At 45.9% G+C, this 20,465-nt stretch overlaps 1 protein-coding gene across 1 annotated transcript in view; it reads left to right on the forward strand.

Annotated features, from left to right (window-relative positions):
- The first annotated feature begins 8,079 nt into the window (after nt 1-8,079).
- DYNC1H1 (dynein cytoplasmic 1 heavy chain 1) overlaps nt 8,080-20,465 on the forward strand; it is a 61,843-nt gene continuing 49,457 nt past the window's right edge. Inside the window, exons 1-5 of the mRNA XM_019747152.3 lie at nt 8,080-8,472; nt 15,958-16,045; nt 17,988-18,161; nt 18,386-18,641; nt 19,014-19,200. Coding sequence (XP_019602711.1) covers nt 8,217-8,472; nt 15,958-16,045; nt 17,988-18,161; nt 18,386-18,641; nt 19,014-19,200 — 961 coding nt within the window. The 5' untranslated portion in view covers nt 8,080-8,216. The remainder of the gene's footprint in view (nt 8,473-15,957; nt 16,046-17,987; nt 18,162-18,385; nt 18,642-19,013; nt 19,201-20,465) is intronic.

Below are 20,465 nucleotides of genomic sequence, written 5' to 3' on the forward strand. Positions count from 1 at the left end.
CTACAGGGACAGGGCCCTGTGGAAGAGCCTGCTGGTCACTGGCCATAAGTCCACACTGGTTACTGCAGCCGCCTGGTCCCATGCCTCAGCGCTGCCGCCAGCCTCACTGGGCATGAGGGCCTCTTTGGCCAGCCTGCCTGGGGTTCTGCCACACCCCTCCTGCATAGCTCTCTGGGGGCTGGTGGGCAGCAGGCCCCGAAACTTACCACCTGCCTCTCCTACCCCAACCTGGGGGAATCTTCCCAGAATGCCTCATTATCCCCTGCTTCTCCTGGATACTTTGCATACAAGGGAGACCCCGTTCTCCCTCCTCCCCCACACACGCTTGTTCTCTTAAGGACTTGAACTTTTGGGAAAATCCCAAATCTGAAAGACCCACAGATACCTTCTGCTTTAAATCGTAGGGCAATGGGCCCAGGCCGGCTCCTTCTTGAATAGGGAGAAGGAACAGGTAGAGGGAGGGGAAATTTTTCAATATAGGCAGTCCCTGCTTTGCACGGTTCCAATATTCACAAATTTTAGTTACTGATCTAGTTAAATAACACCAGTCCCCCAACAAAACGGTTATTGGCCAAAATACTGTCAGTTACCACAGTATATTAATTGTAAGTATTTGCATCAAGTACGAACTTCTGTCAGCTCTTTAGTCCACAAATGACTACAAATAACATGTGCATCATGACCCATGACCATCACGTCCTTTCTCCCAAAGTCCACGGTCACCACCCACTGCGCACCTGGCACTCGTTCCCACACAGTCTGGAGCCGTGCTGTCTTCTGCGATGAACTCACTTAACTTCTGACAAAAATGCATCATGGAAGCAGGGAAGTGGCCAGTGGAGGTGAAAAGCAGCCAAGATAGGAAAAGCGATCGCGCTGGAAGTGACACTCGAGTGGCACAGTCATGGAGTCATAGAGCTGCCGGAGGGAATGTGGACACTGGCCCTGCTCCCAATGCTGAGAGGGGCAGCCAGAAGGGCCCAGTGGGGGTGACTTGTTGACATAAGTGAGGAAAGCGGGGGTTATGGGATGAAGGTGTCCCGAGCAAGTGGTGGCAGCAAAAACGTCACATTAAACAACAACTCTCAGAGACATTTCACATCATTGAATGTGCAAAGGATAAAATGCTGAAAGCTGACCCAAACTTAGAAAGGACTTTGACAATTCACCAAGGTAGGGAAAAGCTGCTTGCTCAGTTTTGTAAATACCATGAGAAGAAGGCAAGGTGTGCTCAAACTACTCCTGGTAAGTTTATTATTATTATTATTATTATTATTTCTCTACATACTTATAACATAAGAAAAGTTCTTAATGTTTTGAAGGTCATAGAACACTCATACTTTTTCCACTGATTACTTTTTCTACATGTTTTTTTAAAAATGTTTTTTACTGAGAGAAAATTCACAAAACATAAAATTCACTACTTTAACCATTTACAGTATACAATTCAGTGGTTTGCAGTATAGTCACACTGTCCTGCACCATCATCACCCGTAAGATGGCTTTGCATGTTTTCAGTTGCACCATCATTTTTATAGCCCCACACTATCTTGCAGAGCAAGGACTGCCGTACTTCAAAATGTTACCCCATCACACAAATAAGCAGCCCGGTAATTCATTCCTAGAGCAGGAAGTGGTGTGGTGTTCTGATCCCAGGCTGGGAGTCTCAGCTGTGCCACCACCCAGCAATGTCATTTTTAATGAGGCACATAAACTCTGTGAGACTTGGTTTTCTCATCTACACATGAGGGCTAGTCAGCCATTTGTTCATTCGGTAAATTTTTGTAGCATCCCAGCTCTGTGCTGAGCCCTGTTCCAGGAGCTGGAGACACAAGACCTTGGGCTTCCTGGGTGCATGGTGGGGCTCCTACTCCTAGCAAGGTATGCATAGTGGATGCTTTCTGTGCTCGCAAAACAAAAACTCAGGTGACAAGGAGCCAGCAAGGGGACAGTCTAGAGAAAGGGTGGTCCAGGCATCTGCTTGCAAAACTCCTGTACAAATGGTAAGGGGTATACAGCTGTTTTGATTATCATAAATAGTAGTTCAAAATGTCCTACTTTTACCTGAGTATCCAAGTCAAATCCACTCTTTCTGCAACTTGTCAGCTCTCCTCTTACAGCACCCTTACAGGGTTCACCCATTACTGGACAGGCCTCTTGTACATTTTGAATTATGTTAATGCCTTATCACTTGAGGCATTGGGGATTAATCATTAATAATAAATTGGTGAAATCCAGGAATCATAAAATATTGGTATTGGAGCATCTGTGCCCTTAATTTAACTTAAAATATATAAAAGAAAAAAATATTCATATGTAAAAGAATATTTATTCATTAATTAATTGTACCAGAGACATAGCTTCTTTGAACCATCATTTAATCCATTTTCTAGTTGCTGAAGTTTGAAAACTAAAAAAAAAGAAAAAGAAAAAAAGATCTGTTTTTCCCAGACTCTCTTGCAGCTAGGATTCTGTTGGTAATTTGGTTTTGCCAAAACACACCCACACAAGTCTTGGGAGGTAATCTTTCCAAGGAGATTAAGAGAATGGTTGGGCAACCAGGCCCTGGTAGGCATATGTGTTGACAGTAGCTGGACCCACATCCCACTGCCTGGTCACCTGCTTCAGGTGCAGGTGAGTAGACAGGAGCAATCCCCTGACTTCTGGATGACATCTGTGGCAGTGGGCCTTAAAGCACAGGTCCAAAGGCAGCCCCTGACATCTGCACCTCTAGCCCTTCCAGCACTTCTTCCTGCCCTTGACTGCCTAGATTAAATCCTTTTCTACTTGAAATACCTGGAGGGGACAGAAATAGGAGATGAGTATGGAGGGAGAGCCAAGGGCCTAAGTGGGCAAGCCAACGATGAGATGAGAAGCCATGGCAGTGTTGGGCAGAGAGCTGACGACTCTGACTTGTGTTTCTAAAGACTGTTCTCCTTGCACCTGGAGAACAGCCTGTAGTCAGCTGCCATGGGAGCCGGGATGAGGGTCAGAGGCATTTGAACCAGGGCTGGGGTACAGGTGGAGAGGAGAGGTCAGATTTTGGAGATATTTAAGGAGAGTGGAAGGGTTTGCTGTTGGACCAGGCAGAGCTGTGAGAGAACGAGAGGCACCAACGGGTACCCCGAGCACCAAGTGAGCGGCGGTGGAGTTACTGAGATGGGGCACTCTGGGAGAGAAAGGGGTTTGAGGAGAATCATGAGTTCACTTCAGGACAAAGAACAGATGGGACAAATAGAAAACAAATTGCAAGGTGGTGACTTAACCCAGCCATAGATATAATCCCACCACACACAGGGCAGGGATTTTCAGAGTGGATTTTTCAGAAACAAGAGGCAACTATGTGCTGCCTCCCAGAAACCACTTTAAATATAAAGGCACCAATCAGTTAAAAGTGAAGGGTGGAAAAAGATACACCCACTGACACTGAACAGAAGAAAGCTGGAGTGGCTATGCTAAAATCAGGCAAAGGAAATTGTACAGCAAATTATACTGCTAAGGATAAAGGGGCATGTTCCCAAATGATAAAGGGGTCAGTTCATGAAAAGGACATAATGCCATATGTTTATGCATCTAATAAGGGAGCATCAAAACACATGAAGCAAAAATGATTTGAACTGCAAGGAAGAGAGACAAATGCATGACTATAATCCACATGCCTCTTTCAATAACTGATAGAACAAGTGGCTAGAAAGCCCGTAAGGATGTGGAAGACTTGAACAGCAACTTTCAACCAACTTGGCCTAATTGGCATGTCCTAGACCCTGCACCCGACACGGAAGCCCTCCTAGGGTTCATAGTCATCAGTGCAGAGATGTATTGAATGTCACAGGGCCAAGAAGTCACCTCAGGAGGGAGCGTAGCAAGAGCACAAAAGCCATCTGAGGGCTGATCAAGGCCACCGCAGGATGAGGACCGTGAGCTGGTCACTGGATTTGGCCACGTGGAAACCCTCAGTGACCTTCACAAACGCGCTTGCCCAGGAATGCGGGGGTGGGTTGAGCGCCCACCTGATCAGTATGTTCAAGACAGGTGAGAGGCAGTCCCCACGAACTCATTTTCAAGAAGTTTTGCTGAAGAGAGCAGCAAAGAGTTGAGGGGCTGGCAGGAAGGTGTGGCAGGGTTTTCTCTTTCTTTCTCTTGCGCGCACTTGTGCGCACATGCCTTTTTTAAAAAAAGATTTTTATTAAAGTATAGCTAACATACAATATTATATGTTTCAGGGGTACACCATAGTTCAACATTTATATACCTAAAGAACTGACCACCATGATAAGTCCAGCAACCACCTGACACTGTACCACACTATCACCATATTACCGACTATATTCCCTATGCTGTGCATTACATCCCTGTGACTTACTTGTCATGGAAATTTGAACCTTTTAGTCCCCTTCACCTTTCCCTGCTTTTTACATTTTTCAATTACAGTTGACATTCAATATTATTTTATATTAATTTCAGGTGTACAGCGTAGTGGTTAGACATTTATATAATTTACGAAGTGATCCCGACTTGTACTTCTTAATCCTGTCACCTTTTTCACCCAGCTCCCTACTTCCTCCCCTCTAGCAACCATCATCTTGTTCTCTGCATCTATGAGTGTTTCTGTTCTGTTTCTTCATTTGGTTTGTTCTTTAGATTCCACATATGAGTAAGATCATGTGGTATTTGTCTTTGTCTGACTTATTTCACTTAGCATGAGACCCTCTAGGTCAATCCATGTTGTTGCAATCTCTTCTTTCTTTTTAAAGTAGGGATGCATTGGAACAGATTGGATACCACTGAGAAGAATTTAGGAGGGAGAGAGAGAATGTTTGGGAGCAAGAGGAGAATTTCAGAGGCGACATCCACGAGAGGGGTTGGGGGTCCAGCGCACCCAGGGAGCGGTGGCCTTGGCTGGGGACACAGACAGTTCTGACTTAAGGGAAGGGGCTGGTACCTCCAGAGAGGAGTGGCTAGGGCAGCGATGGGTTCAGAGGGCCTGCGGACAGGACATCGACTGTGAATTGTCCACTGGAGACAAACTTCTCTAACTTTATCAACGGGCGGTGGGGTACTGGCTGGGCCTCCGGCTGATATTCCCCTCTGGTCACTGCCATTGCTCGCTCTGTGAACCTGGACAAGCGACCCAGGTGACCTTGGGAAGGTGAACCCCGCGGCGTCACCCGGAGGGATGGTGCAACGTACTGGGGCGGGGCCTCCCGCAGCGGGAGGAGGTTCCGCTGTGCTTGTCTCCTCTGCACCACCAGGGGACGCAGGAGACCGCTCTGTTCCCGGCGTTTCCCCCTCCCTCCCCACAACCACCCCCAGCTGGGCTCAAAGCCTCCAGGAGCCCTATTTCTTTCCAGCCTTACTCTGATGCTCTCTTATGGAGGAAGCGAGACCGAAAAGGGGGTGGGTCCTGGGAGGAGCTTCATCAGAAGTCCTGTAGCCCAGTGATCGATAGGTGAGTGGAGTCCCACGCTGGCAGTAGCTGGGAAGGTCAAAATCCAAAGTGTGCCCTGTGGGCCGGCTGCTGCTGTCACCGCCAGCACCCCGTTGCCTGGGCATAAGGCATTGGATTCACAGCCATTAACCAAGCACCTGCATCGGCCAGACCCTGCTGGTGTTGGGAATGAGCCCATGGAATGAATGAATGAATGAATGAATGAATGAATGAATGAATGAATGAATGAATGGGCAAGCCCAAAGTGGAACTCCAGGGAGAGGAGGAGAGATCCCAGGCGCAGAACCTGAAGGTGCCCCCAGGGTTGGAAGGGGGAGAGGGGGAGGGAGGGTGGAATGAGACTCACCCCAGGGTTGGGACTTGAGGAGCCACCCAGTGCTGTAATTTAAGGAGAGGGGCCGGGAGTGGACGGGTCTCCTCCGTGTAGACAGTTCACAGCCAATTTCTGATAAAATACAAGTGCCTCCTTAGCAGTAACTATCATCCCCCATCAACTTAGAACAAAACTTCTCTCCAGTGCCCTCTGCCCACTGCAAATTGAAAGCTGATTCTACTATGGCCTACAGAAAACTGAGATGCCAATGGAACAAGTGGGAGGTGGGCCCCACCCACTCCCACCCAGGGTCAGCTTGGGGCACGATGGGGGGAGGGGCAGAGTCCTGCAGCAGGTGGCCAAAGGGGCATCTCACAAGAAGACGCCCTCACCTTTCAGCCCTGGGGCAGCTTAGCCAGCCCCAGGGGAGGAGTTTAGAGTGCTCAGCACCCTGTGTACAGTAAGCACTCAATAAACGGTGACCATTCTTATTGACTAAATACAGCAAACATCTTTAGAAAATAGAAATGCAAGCACTTTGGGTCAACGAATGAATTCTTGTAGATTGATCGTTCAGGTTCCTCCGATTTCCATTCTCTTAGAAATAAGCCCTTCAGTTCTGAACCTATCACACAGGGCTGCCAATCTGGACACTGCGGCTCTGCTGCCCTGGCTCAGGGCCAGGTTGCAGATGCTGGAGTCGCCTGGATGCCTGAGCAGCTGTGTCTCCAGGCTGGTGCTGACTCACCGTGCAGCCTGCAAGCAGCCTCTCTCTGTCTGTCAGGTCGCTGCTGGATTTCTGGGTCTCAGATGGAGTGCGGTCAGTTCACAGTTCACTGGCCTGCTCCTAATAGATTTTCCTCTTCATCCCTGTTCTTACCCCAAAGGCCATGGTGGTGGTGAGGGGGAGCACTTAGCAGCAAGCCTAGCATTGAGTGAGCAGTGTTAGCTGTTGATGGTGCTACGTATTATTCATTACTGTTAGATAATAGCACAAACTCATCGTAGTTGCTTCCAGTTCCTGGGAGGTTATTTCAATCTGCTTGGGCATATTATCCAAGAGTGGACTGGTGCAGGGCAGGAGGACTGGGTACTAATCTATCACCTCTTCCATTAGCTCCTTAAAGACAAGAATTGTCTAATTAGTCTCCATGTTCCAGCAGCCGCTGGAGCCTGGCACCTGGTAATTGAGCAAGGATAAGCACATTGTATGAGTCGAAGTTTTCCAAAGATGATTTGGGGACATCAAATCAGCCCATCATCCTTTCACCAATCAGGGCTCAGCTCTCTGACTGTGCACTCTGATATAAAAATAACGTCTTTGGCCTCCCTTCCGCCACTCAATTTAAGAAGCAAGTTATGAGTTTGAACTACCAAAGGCCAATGAATGCCTCTTAAAAGAAATGGTTATCTCTAAACTAACAACGTGGGCCACTGGATTCTGGCCCTAGTGTCCTCTCAGTGTAACAAGGAGGTTCAGGGGGATGGGAGCCGGGGTGGGGGAACCTTAAACAGCAGTCATCTCAGCCTTCTGTGGACCCAGATACCCCGGCCCACGAATGACAGTGCCAACCCCAGCTGCGAGAGGAGCATCACTGTTCTAGGCGGATGCCCTCACATAGGTACCACGGTCCTCACAGCATCCTGGGGACAATTATTTTGTCATTAGCAGCCAGGAACCACCACAGCTTGGCTCTACCCCACCGTTCAGGACTCCAGCTGTCACCTTCAAGCCCCTGCCTTTGTAGAGGTTAGTTCCTCGCTGGGAATGCCCCCTCCCAAACTCCCTCTTTCCAGCCTAGCTATGTGACAGGCCTGGACGCGCCCCTCAGCCCCTCCCCCTCTGATAAATGTCCTTACTCTCCATCTATACACCTAATAACATATATGTCATGACTATATTTTAGCACTTAACACATTGTAGTCATTCATTCGTTCAATGAGAGAACACGGCTTAAGGGTTAGAACAACGTCGGGCACAAACTAAGTGCTCAAAAAACGTTAGCTCGCGTCGTTAATACCATTAATTCATTCAATATTTATGAAGTCTCAGCTCCCACCTGTTTGCTGCCGCCAATGCAGTAAACAGGACATACCTAGCTCGGATGCCAAGTTCCCATCTTTAAGGGATTGCAGCGCCTAGACCGAGGGGCACCGCCCAGCACTGGGACTACAAGTCCCAGAAAGCTGCGCGGCTGCGTCGCCGGGCGCGCGCGCATGCGCGACGTCGTGACGCCAGGGCCGCGAGCCCGCGCCAGTGGCTGCGGCGGATCGCTGGCGAGCGGGGCGGGGCTAGCTGGCGGCGGCCTTTAGGGCGGAGCCGGTGCCCGCTCGCTTCAGTCGGCCGCAAGCTAGCGGCGGTCGGCATCTGGTGCCGGTTTCTCGTTTGCCCGCTCGATCTCGCGCAGTCCGGCCGCCTTCTCAGCGCTGCCTGCAGGTCCCAAGCGCGGCGTCATGTCGGAGCCCGGGGGCGGCGGCAGCGAGGACGGCTCGGCCGGCCTGGAGGTGTCGGCCGTGCAGAACGTGGCCGACGTGTCGGTGCTGCAGAAGCACCTTCGCAAGCTGGTGCCGCTGCTGCTGGAGGATGGCGGTGAAGCACCGGCCGCACTCGAGGCGGCGCTGGAGGAGAAGAGCGCCCTGGAGCAGATGCGCAAGTTCCTCTCGGACCCGCAGGTCCACACTGTCCTGGTGGAGCGCTCCACGCTCAAAGGTGCGGCGCCGGGCCCGGGCTGCAGACGTCCGCAGGCCGCCCCCGCCTCGCTCCCGCCACACCCCTCCGGGCGGGAGCCCCCGGGCGCCCCTTCCGGGTCGCGGGGAGGATGAGGGTACTTCTGTCTTGCCGTCACCCACAACAATAGGATCGCTTTGTCTGCTCGGGCCTCAAGATGGCCGAGTTGGGTGGAGACAGCGTCTCCCAGGCTGAGCGCGGGCGGAGGCCGCATCCCGGCCTCCAATGTCACATGAGCTTTTCGGTTTCGTTTTGTGTCCAGGCCAGGCCGGCCTCCGGAGGGATGTGTCAGCGGCGGAGCCGTGGAGCCGTGGACAGCTGGGGTCTGGCCCTCCGTGTTTTGGGCGTAGGGGGAGGTCCAGGCGGTCGGAGCCGGGAGAGCCGTGGCCGGCTGGCATCTCAGCACCTGCCTTGTGCGGGCCCAGACGCCCCCGGACTGACAGGCCTGCGAGGCGGGCATCACTTCTAGGTGGATGCGCGCAGGCAGGTCTAGCTCTTGGTCCTCACAGCCCAGTGGGTCTGTCTCCCCTTTCACACGTGAGGAAACTGAGGCTCGGGTGAGCCAAGGTCTCCAGCTAATCCTCGTGCTTGGAGTAGACTCCACAGCTCAGCCCCCTGCCCACAGCTCGTTTTCGCTAACCAGACCTGATGTTTGCATAATGTTTGGATGATCCCAGTAATGACCCTGTGATATTTGAGCCTATTTGACAGATTGTTTTTAAAAAGGGAGACTCAGGTTAGGCACCTAGTGAGAGGGAGGGGACAAAAGGTCTCCTCAAATGTTGACCTCCCAAAAGCAAGGCTAGATTAGCCTTGAGCGGGGAGTTTGCCTTCAGGGGGGAGGGTTTTGCGTTGAGCCTAAGACGCAGCATGTCTGACAGCCCACGGATAGGTGTGGCACTGTCCATCTGGAAACGCAGAGATGATGGCTAAGTAAATTTTAATGTTAGACCCAAGCGATTGTGCATTGTCTGAAAATGCTCCCCAGCAAGCTGTTTATAATCTCAGAAAGCTGTGTGGACTGGCAGTACGAGAACCTATGCTGTCTGCCTCACCCCAGCACACTGAAGTTTCTTTCTGATAATTTGTTTCTTTCAAAGGCTCTTCTTAACTCAGGAGATGCTTCGTTGTAGCCTCTGTTTCTTCTGGAGGGGTGGAGGGTCAGAGACTGAAAGATTTCTCTTAGATCCACATGGAATGTTGAAGCAAATAAGCCATTGGGCATATTCAGAGTATTAATGTATCAATGTCTAGGATTTTTCTCTTATGTTTGGGTTTATGTTTTCCTGAGTGACAATCCACTAGTGGTTTAAAAAAAAATTAACTCACCTACTCTTTTTCAAAAAGAGTATATAGTCATGGTAGAAAATTTAAAGTATACAGATAACAGATAAAATTAAAATCGCCTGGAATCCTTCAACCCAGATAGAAGCACTGTTCGCATTTTGGCGTCGTTCTGGTTATTTTTCAATGAATACACATTTTATTACAGTACGTTTTAATCTGTGTTAAGTTAAATATATTTTGAGTAGTTTGACCTTGACTAATTCTTGATCATATTTTCATTGCACAGTTTCCGTATTGAAATCAGCGATTTCTACCTTGGGTCTCAGTTTCTTTTTATGGAAAAAAATGTGTGTTTTCTTGATGGGTGTAGAAGTGAATCTCCAGGCATCCAAATCTTGGCTCCATAATGACTTGCACTTTTGAGCGTTGACTAAGGAATGAGATGGTCTAAAATTGAAATCCTACCTCATTCCTGCATATATAAAAATCCCTGAAGTAGTTCTAGTAATTCAACCGGTCTGTAATTTATATTTCACTTACAGAATTCTAAAGAAAGGCTGGGTGGTCCCATCAGTCTTGTAGCATCCTGGCTACACTAGAATAATTGAGGTAGAAGAAGTACAGACCCAGGTCACTCAGTAGGAGGGCTTGCTCCTGGAGGGGTTATGGGTTAGCGTTGGTTTCTGTACGTTCAAGCCAAAGAGGGGCATCCAGTAGTAACTGCAGTGAAAAGGTAGGAGTACGTTATAATATGGGAAACAACTCTGAATTATTTAAACTGAATAAACACCATCACCAACAATGAAATCATATGATTTACTTAATGAATGGGAAATTCCTTTTATTTTATGCCCCTCCGCCTTTTTCTGGAAAGAATTTTCCAAACATTTGTAATTGAATATAGAAGCATTTTTATATGAAAATATATATGTATATATATGTGTGTGTGTGCATATATATTTATATATTTATACATTTTTTACCAAGCTAACTATAAACTTTTTTTTGTTAAAGTATAGTATTCCTTAAGATGTAGAATAAAGGTTGTAAATTTAACAGTTGATTTTGCTAGTGAAGAGTTGGTGGGAAAGGAATGTTCAATTCTAGCTCCTTATTTTGAAGAGAGGAGCCTCCTTTCTCTAATTGCGGGCGTGTAGAACGTTGTTTTCTCCATGGTGGACTTCTAAAATTATGCCCAGGTAGGGGCTCGTTAGTTAATAGGCATTTCACAGTGTTAATGATGTTTTGTAGCACTTCTTCCTGAAGTGCAGTTTTGGTGGTTTCATCCCGGTGAGAGGTTGGATGGTGAAGGTGGGAACAGGTTCCCAGTGCTGCAGGTGCACTGGTGGCTCCAGGACCAGCCTCTGCGCTCCACCTAGTTGGTGACCAGGCTGGGATCAGGTGCTGTGGGTTTTGTTTGTAAAACAAACCCCGGCGAAAAACTAACTTAGAGCTTTGAGACTGAAACGAGTGGCTGCTTTTAGTCAGTACTTACTCTCAGCTTAGAATTAGAGTTTTTCTTGAGATGTATAATATAGGGGATTTTACTTCTTCGTTAGATGGCTAGCGACTGGAATGTGAAAGAAAACTACAACTTTTAGAGAACCCAGTTTCTCAGAGGATGGTGTGGGAAACTTGATGGGGAATTTTTTGATAGATTTTTTAAATTATTTTTCTGAGGACTTAGTTTCCCTAATGGACAAAGAAACGCAGTCGATTGATGACTGCGAAGTACTTGTTTCTGGTGTATGCTCGGCGCCCAGAATGGTTACTGCGTTAACCGGGGCGATTTTCTGTGACTCCGTGCTGCCTGGCGCACTAGGCCAGGAGTCCATCGACCTGCGTTCTTACTGTGGGCTGTCACACTGGAGGCGGGGCCGCACGCCCTGCATGGGACAAACCGGTCTGCAGCAAGGTTCGTTTGACTGTGCAGTATAGCATAGTAAATGAAATTTATATGCAGCAAAGGGAAAACAGTCATCTCTTCTTTTAAAAAGTAAAAGCGTGGACATTCTGTTCGTCAGCATCACGGAGGACCAGACTGGGAGCGGTGGAGAGATTTTAGCCCCACCTCCCGTGCCGTGAGAGAGGAAACCGGAACCCAAGATTTTAAGATCCAGTTGATGTTTTAAGTAGGATTCTGAAACCAAAAAGCCAAATTTCTCTGTTCAGTTCTTTGGTCTCCATTAAAGTAGGAGTGTTTGTTTTCATTTGTTTCGTATCAGTTATTTCTTTTGAATTAGTAGTAGCCTTAAAAATATTAAATCATACGTCCCTTAGGCATTAATAGCTTACTAGATTTTTCAATTATTTCTCTTTTTTCTGTAAATACCAAGATTAACCCCAGTTTTACAGCATCTACAAGTATTATGTGGGGTTTAACTCTCCCTTCATGTTCCTAACCTTGTCACATGGGAGTGTTCAGGTTGAAGGGAAAACTCAGACTTTCTCAGCAGCTTTTAGCCTCGTCCCAGAGCAGGGAGTGGGTGTGGCAGAGAAGTCACAGACCCTCAGAAGGAAGACGAAGGATGGACCTCAGGGTGACAGGAGAAAGCACCAGAGACAAGAAAGGGGGAAACTAAAGCAGCCACCTGCGGCAAAAGGGGAGGACGTGTATGGCAGTGAACAACCAGAATCTGGGGTGTTAGCCTACTTTTTATTTTAAAAGGGAAAGATGGAAGGTAGAGAACCAGGAACATGTAACCAGTGATTTGGTAGTGTGTGGGGGCAAAGAAAATGCCTGGCTTCATTTGCTGGGCGGAGAAGAGACTTGCCCCGTGGCTGGGAGGGAAGGGAATGAGGGAATGACCACGGGTGCAGGGGGCCAGGCAGCCTCGCCTGGTCCTTGCCAGTTTGCTCCGTTCCTTTTCCAAGTGCACATTCATTCATCAGACTTTGTGGAAATGCGCCGCTCTCCCTAGGGGAGGCAGTACGAGTCTTACAGTGACCGAAGGTGCATCTTTTTTGATTTCATTAAAGGAGGCATAATGCTCACCTAATTCACAATGTAACGACACAAATCACTCGTAGTTTGCAATCAATTAGTCCTTCAATAGAAGTATACGCAGATTAGTGCTAAATGACACTTGGAACATCTCTAAACACTTTGAACAGCTCTAGAAATTCTATAAACTCTCAGAAGTTAGCCAAAGAAATGTCCACGGGTTGTGGGTATCAGTATGGCTTGCAGCAGAGGGACTCATGAGGCAGGCCCAACACTTTCTGTCCTGGTCCTGGGTTCTTTGACCGTATTAACAGGCAGTGCTGGTCCGTTCTGTATTAACCAGTAACTTCAGCAGCGTTAGGAAAGTGATGCAGACTTGACTGAAAGAGATTACCTGATAAAACATGCAGGTTGTGTTTGTATATAAGCCTCCAAATATAGCAGGATCAATAGCCAGGTTATTAAGCCTTAACTGTCAAGTATCTTTCCTCCTCTGAAAAATTTTTAATGTTTCTGCAGAAGTAGAATGTCAAATTATTGTTATTTGGAAGAGGTTATCATTTACAGAGAGGCAAAAAGGTTATTTGATGACAGTTTATAAAACAATGTCAGAGTTTCTTTATATGAGAGTTAGACATACTCAGACTTCATTTGATCTCTATATTTATGGGGAAAAAGCATTAACGAATCCAAGGTGTATTCTATGACTGATCGATAATGACCTGCGTGACTTATTGTCAGAGACACATTAGAATTTTACCAAGCAGGGGAGCATACCTTCTTGCGGCTCTGCATCTGAAGATTGCGTCACCGGGTGTGCCTTGCTGGGCCGCAGTCCTGCTGCAGTGCCGTCTTCCTCCTGTGACTCACCACCTGGCGGGGTGCCCAGTCCCCAGGCCGTTCGCATTAGGAAGTACAGGCAGCCTGCACCTCCAGTCTGTGGGATTTTATTTGTGTAGATGATGAATCTTTATCTGAGAGGAAGAAATGATTCGAAGTTCCCATTTTCAGTTATGTCAGTGATTTCCCTTGGTGATTACAGAATATTACTTTCATTTTCTACATATTGTTTGGGTGTTATTTTGATGGTGTATTTTATGTAAATTGTAGAACAGTATTATGGAAAGTTCAGAAAATTTAGGGATAAAATATTTCATAATTCCACCCCCCTGACAACTCTTAGCTTGGCGGTATGTCCTGATACTGTGTGTACTTGTGCTTGCATTGTATGGCTTGCAATTATATGCGTGGTTGGTTTCAGGCAGAATGACTTATCTTGTGGTATATCCACATTTCAGTAGTTATAAAACTTAATTGATTTGATTAGTTGGTATTCTGTTTTTTAGTTAGTCATTAGTTTGAAAAACAGCTTGTAAGTACCTGGCATACTAGAATGTTCTACCACCCTCTCCTCCCCTTCTAAAAATTAATACGAAAAACAATATTTTGGAAGAGTTATTGTCTTAGATATACTAATTGTGTGAATTTTGTATTTGTTTCTCATCTTAAAGCTAATGAAGCAGATTAGCTTTTGCGCAGACCCTATACCCTCAGATTTCCTAGTTTTTAGCACTTAAAGAAACTGGACAGACCACCTAATTTAATACCCCACTCCCTCTGCTGCGCACTTTACAGCTCACGAATTTGAAGCCCAGAGGAAGAAAATTCACTTTCCCAAGATCACTTAGCTAAGTCTACTGCCTTGGCTGTTACATGACAACAGAAAAGGGGAGGCCAACCCTGTGTGTATCTTGTTAATTTACTCCTTAGATAGTGACTTTGGCAAACGCAGGTAATCCACCTAATGTGTCATTGCAAAGATAATTCGACTAGAGCATTGAGGCATCTAGTGGATTAGTGCTAGATCTCCAGGTTTGGATTATGTCCCATTCTTACACATTTTTAATTTTTCAATTTTGATTTTTAACTATTTAGAAACTTTGTCTACATGCATCTTGAGCTGTCTTACTATTAAATTCAGTAAGCTTTTTTAAATGACTGCTGTGTGTGGTGTTTGCTGTGTGGGTCCAGCAGGGTCCCTGCCTTCCAGAAGCTCACTGCTAGGGAGAAAGAGGAGTCCATAAGTGGACCCCAGAGCAGGCCCTGAAAAGTGCCACAGGAGCAGAGGGAATGGTTAGGTAATGCAGTTTGGTTTTTTCGTTTGTTTCAATAACATTAGTGATGCAGCTCTTTTTTTTTATTTTATTGGGGAATATTCGGGAACAGTGTGTTTCTCCAGGGCCCATCAGCTCCAAGTCATTGTCCTTCAATCTAGTTGTAGAGGGCACAGCTCAGCTCCAAGTCCAGTTACTGTTTTCAATCTTAGTTGCAGGGGGTGCAGCCCACCATCCCATTCGGGAATTGAACCGGCAGCCTTGTTGTCAAGAGCTCGCACTCTAACCAACTGAGCCATCTGGCTGCCCCTCCGGCAGCTCAGTGGCAACTCGTCTTCAGTCTAGTTGTGGAGGGCGCAGCTCACTGGCCCATGTGGGACTCAAACCGGCAACCCTATTGTTCAGAGCTCGCGCTCTAACCAACTGAACCATCCAGCTGCCCCCCGAATGCAGTTTCTTGATAGCAGTTTTCTTGTTGGGGGTTTGCCCTGGGGCGCCTTGCTGAGGGAGGGGGCCGGCCATGTACTGGTGAGGACCCTGGGTTTGGAGTCACAGACTTCTGAATTCTCACTTTGTCCCATTCCAGCTACATGGCAATTTACCTACATTCCTTACTTGGAAAACTGGCATAGTAACAGCCATGCCAGCCCCCATGGGTTAAAGGTGTGCCACACCTAAAGTACTTAGTAAAATGTCTGTCACATAGTAAGTGCTGAGTAAACAGCTGCACAGAACAGGCGGGGAGGTGGGTGGAGGTGACTTCTGTGTTTGGAGCATGGGATGAGACTGTGGCAGAGCGGGCTGTAGGGGGCACCTAGCACTGCCCGGCCAGGCCCTGAGGCGGCACTTCTCTGCGTCCCCTCGGTTCACCCTCCCAAAACACTGGCCTGCCGGTGCTGCCCCGATTTACAGACAAGGAAACGGAGGTCAGAGCTGTTAACCACCTTGCTCAGGGTCATGCAGCGAAGAGGTGCCCCGTCAGAAAAAATGGGTAGAGCCAAGTCAGAGGGGTTTAAATGTCAGGTTGGGGGTGGGGTGAGCTAATCATTCTGTAAGCAGTTGATAAATTAAAAATTGGAAATGTTGACAGGGATTTGATGCAATATTTATTATGATTTGTAGAGGACGTTGGTGACGAAGGAGAAGAAGAAAAAGAATTCATTTCCTACAACATCAACATAGACATTCATTATGGAGTTAAGTCCAACAGGTGAGTAGTGTGAAAATACCGTGATCTCGGGTGCTGCACTTGCCAGAATTAAATGTCAATCTTAACTGACTCAAACGAAGACATTAAGAAACATTCAAAAGATTTCTGGTCTCTAAATTCATTATCTTAGCTCTGATTTCATATATTCAAATTAAGAGGGTTCCTAAGTCAGTATATATTCTAAAATATTTTTACTTTTATTGCCATGTCATAGTACCCATTTTAGGTTATCTAACAACACTCAGATTATGTCTGGATTTTCATAATTATAAATAACTAGTAAACATTCTTCAGTATAGGTATGGTTCTTTTTTAGGATAAATCCCTAAAATTGCATTCCAGGTTCAGATGCAATGCTTCATTAAAGTTTTTAATACATGGTACCAGATTGTCCATCTTCCAGAAACATTGTGCCAATTTATACTCCAGTAGACATAAATTTAAATATATAAACGTTATAATCGATTCTGCATTGGCTTTTAAAACCTTTTTATTTTGAATAATTTCAACTCTTACAAAAGAGTGACACGAATAGTTTCTTGAACTACTAGAGAGCAGTTGTGAACATTTGCACCATCATTGTTTCCTGGACCATTTGAGAGTCGGTTATGGACAACCTGCCCCCTTTCCGTAAATGCTTCAGGGTATTTCCTCAGAACAAGGACATTCTTGTTCATACAGGTATCAGTATAGGTGTCAACCTCAGGAGACGTAATGTTGGTATCATACAAGTCAGGGACAGCACGTATTCAGATCGTCTCAGTAAGGTTCTTTACAGTGATTCCACTGTGATCCGGATTCAGTTCTGTGTCTGTCTTTCTGTGTCTGCCTTTTTGTGTCTTTCATGACATTGATGTTTTCGATAAGTATAGACCAGTGGTTTTATAGAACATCCTTCAATTGGTTTTGTCTGATGTTTGTGCATGATTAGATTCAATTTGTACATTTTTGGCAGGAATACTATTGCAACTCAGTTCCTTCTCAAGTCAAGGAAGCCTCATTGACTCTTTAAATAATACTAAGTATTATGTATAAAGTACTGGCCTGGGATGTGGAAAATTCAAATATTCATTTTCTTAAAGCTATTAATTCAACCACCTTTGAGCACCTGTTATGTGTATGATATAGCCGTAGGTATGCAAAAAATGAAAGCTAGTTCCTGTTTCTAAGAGGCTCGTAGTCTTTGAGGAATAAGAATGGTAGATACACAACTAACTGTAATAGTTGACAAAAATCTACCGTGAAACATGGAGATTAGAGAGACTGCTTCTGATTAGGGAAGGCCCCGCGGAGGAAGTAATGCTGGAACTGAGTTTTGAGGGTAACTTGGAATTTCAGCAGATGAATACAGATTTCTTAAGCAAAAACACAAGCGCACATGACACGTTTAGAGAATGGGACATCTAGCTTAAGTAGTGCCTCAGGGTGGGGAAGGGGTGCATAGCAGGAGATGGAGCTGGCAGAGTTGGTTTAGGCCAGGCTGTGGGGATCCTGGAATGCCCACTTGTCACTTTAACCTATTGGTGACTTTTGTTGTTCAAGCTGATATGTGACTTAGTGCCATCAATGAATGCTATAGATTATTATAAGACCAGAGCTAAGCACATTGTGGCTTGTAACTTGCAGTTGCCAGGGAGGTTAGTTTTAGTGAGGCCAAGATTATAAATTTAACCAAGATATGGGACAAATAACTGCCTGGTTTCATGGTCACATGCTATAACCATAACCTTGATTTGATAGTTCTCACGTAAGTAAATGAGTAAAGAAAAATGAGCAATATATTTCACTATTAGAAAAGCAACAATTTATTCATAATAAGATTTTAAAATTAAAACATTCATATGAATTTTTAATTTGTATGTAACACAAAGAAGGCTGCAGTTGTTAAGACTGATTAGGAATGAGACTTCCTGTTCTACTTTCTTCTTGTGCTTTCTTTTAGCTTGGCGTTCATTAAACGTACTCCAGTAATTGATGCAGACAAACCAGTGTCCTCCCAGCTCCGAGTTCTCACACTCAGTGAAGACTCACCATACGAGACCTTGCATTCTTTCATCAGCAACGCGGTGGCGCCTTTTTTTAAGTCCTACATCAGAGAGTCCGGCAAGGCAGACAGGTAAAAACTGTGTTTCTGGTTGGTTTGGATCGTATTTCACTTAGTGTTTACCAGACACTGGGAGATGTAAAATTCAGGAATTGGGACGGTAAAGCTAACAAGCCAAGAGGGTGTAAATCCACTGCATTAAAAAAATGTATATTCTTAATACTTGACCTAAAATAAGAACATCTCTTTGGAGGCCAATAGTGCACTCAGTTTGGAGGTATTTCCTATCTTTTTAGGGATGGTGATAAAATGGCTCCTTCGGTTGAAAAAAAGATTGCAGAACTTGAAATGGGACTCCTTCACCTGCAACAAAATATTGAAATTCCAGAGATCAGCCTGCCAATTCATCCAATTATTACAAATGTTGCAAAACAGTGTTACGAACGTGGAGAAAAGCCGAAAGTTACAGACTTTGGAGAGAAGGTGGAAGACCCCACGTTTCTCAATCAGCTGCAGTCTGGAGTCAACCGCTGGATCCGAGAGATTCAGAAAGTAAGAGCGCAGATTGAAAGTATCGTGTACAGTGTTTCTCTCTGTGCTGTCTGTGAGCAAACTGGTCCCAGAGTCTGTCAGTGAGGTCAGTGCTGCGGTGACTGTTAGCCGTGCTACTGTTGGTCCTGGGGGAGCCCCGCAGAGGACGACACGGGCCAGGGGTGTGAGGTTGTGTACTTACTAACCCTGACGCGCTCATCTCAGCCATCTCATACCTTTGATCTCAAGTTAAACCACACAAGTTACAGGGAAGGAAATCTACTTGAAATATAAACAGTGCAATTAAATTGTAATGCATGTGTTTAGTTAATGATACTTAGTCTATCTTTGTTTAAATAGTAAATACTCTTGAATGTTATTTTTTCTTTAAAGGTGACCAAACTTGATCGAGATCCTGCCTCAGGAACTGCTTTACAGGAAATTAGTTTTTGGCTGAACTTGGAACGTGCGTTATATCGCATACAGGAGAAACGAGAGAGCCCAGAAGTTCTCCTTACTCTGGATATCTTGAAACATGGCAAGCGTTTCCATGCCACCGTTAGTTTCGACACTGATACAGGTGAAAACTAGAACTAATAATCTGGTCGAGTAATTAATCTGGCTTTTGTGAGATCTTACTGATAATTTAGATGAAAATGAACAGATTCACCATCTTTCCTGACCGTTTCCTCTCTTGCATCTGTCTTAACCCCCCCCCCCCCAGTTCTAGATAATGGAAATGACTTTTCCACACCCCTCCCTTCCCTTCAGGGGTTTTGAGAACATGAGCCAGTTTCCAGGCCTGAGTGTAGAGAGCCTTGGGAGTTTCCCTCCTGTTCCTAGTTCCTTGGTTCCTCGAGCAGGCTGTGCTTTCTCAGTGTGAAATCGCTGTGCTTCTGCCAGTCCAGGCAGGAAGATGGTTTACATCAAGCAGAAGTTACTTGGTGCGCAGGGCCGTGGAAGGAGAGCAGCCACTACTTACTTTCTCTTCCTCCTTTGACCTGCCCTTCCCTGCTCATCGCCTTCCTCCCTGCTCTGCAAAGTGGGCGAGGGGAATTTAGTTTCCCGCCTGGGCGACAGTGTGAGTGACGCTGCGTTAGCACACAGTAGGCACACGGACGATGGAGCGACCTGGCACGGTTAGCATTTCTGTACCACTCTGTGCCCACAGAGATGTGTTGGAATGAGTAGGCAGGGCTGCAGTAGTTGTCGTGTTCTTTTCCTTTCCTGCCAAAAAAGGCGTGGTGCCCACATTCTAAATGTTAGAGGAAGTTCCAGGTGGAAAGTGTCCTGTTACATTGATTACACTGCACACCTTACCTGAGCATTCACTGGGGCTGAAAAGTATGTCTTGACTTTTTTTTGTAATACCTCTGAAACCTTTATTTCCTTCCTAATACATTTTTTTTAAATCTAATGTCAGAGGAAATCAAAAAACAGACTCGGACCCAGGTGCTTGATGATTCTGTGTCCATAACACACTCACCTACCTTGAGCCATGGGTATATAATTTAAATTTTAGTGTGTTTAAGGAAGATACAATTCTAGTTTTTCTAAACTCGGATAATATAGAAAGCAAAAAAAGATGAAATATGAGGATACCACCCACAGCCTTTAGCGTGTATGAATTGATTGATTTGCTTTAAAAAACAAAAGTGAGACCATACTAGGCCCATCCTGTTATAACACGGGTTTGTTTTCAAATATCAAACAATTTCTGTCACTAAATCTTCTATAACATCAAAACGTCCCATTGTGAGGATACATTTTAGTTTACTCACCCAGTATTAAGTCTGTATGGAATATCCTTTTACTACCTTATATCCTTTATTACCCTATTTTTTT

This window comes from Rhinolophus sinicus, chromosome 3 (genome assembly GCF_057876585.1).
Source record: "Rhinolophus sinicus isolate RSI-liver-muscle chromosome 3, RSI-T2T, whole genome shotgun sequence".
Classification (NCBI taxonomy): Eukaryota; Metazoa; Chordata; class Mammalia; order Chiroptera; family Rhinolophidae; genus Rhinolophus; species Rhinolophus sinicus.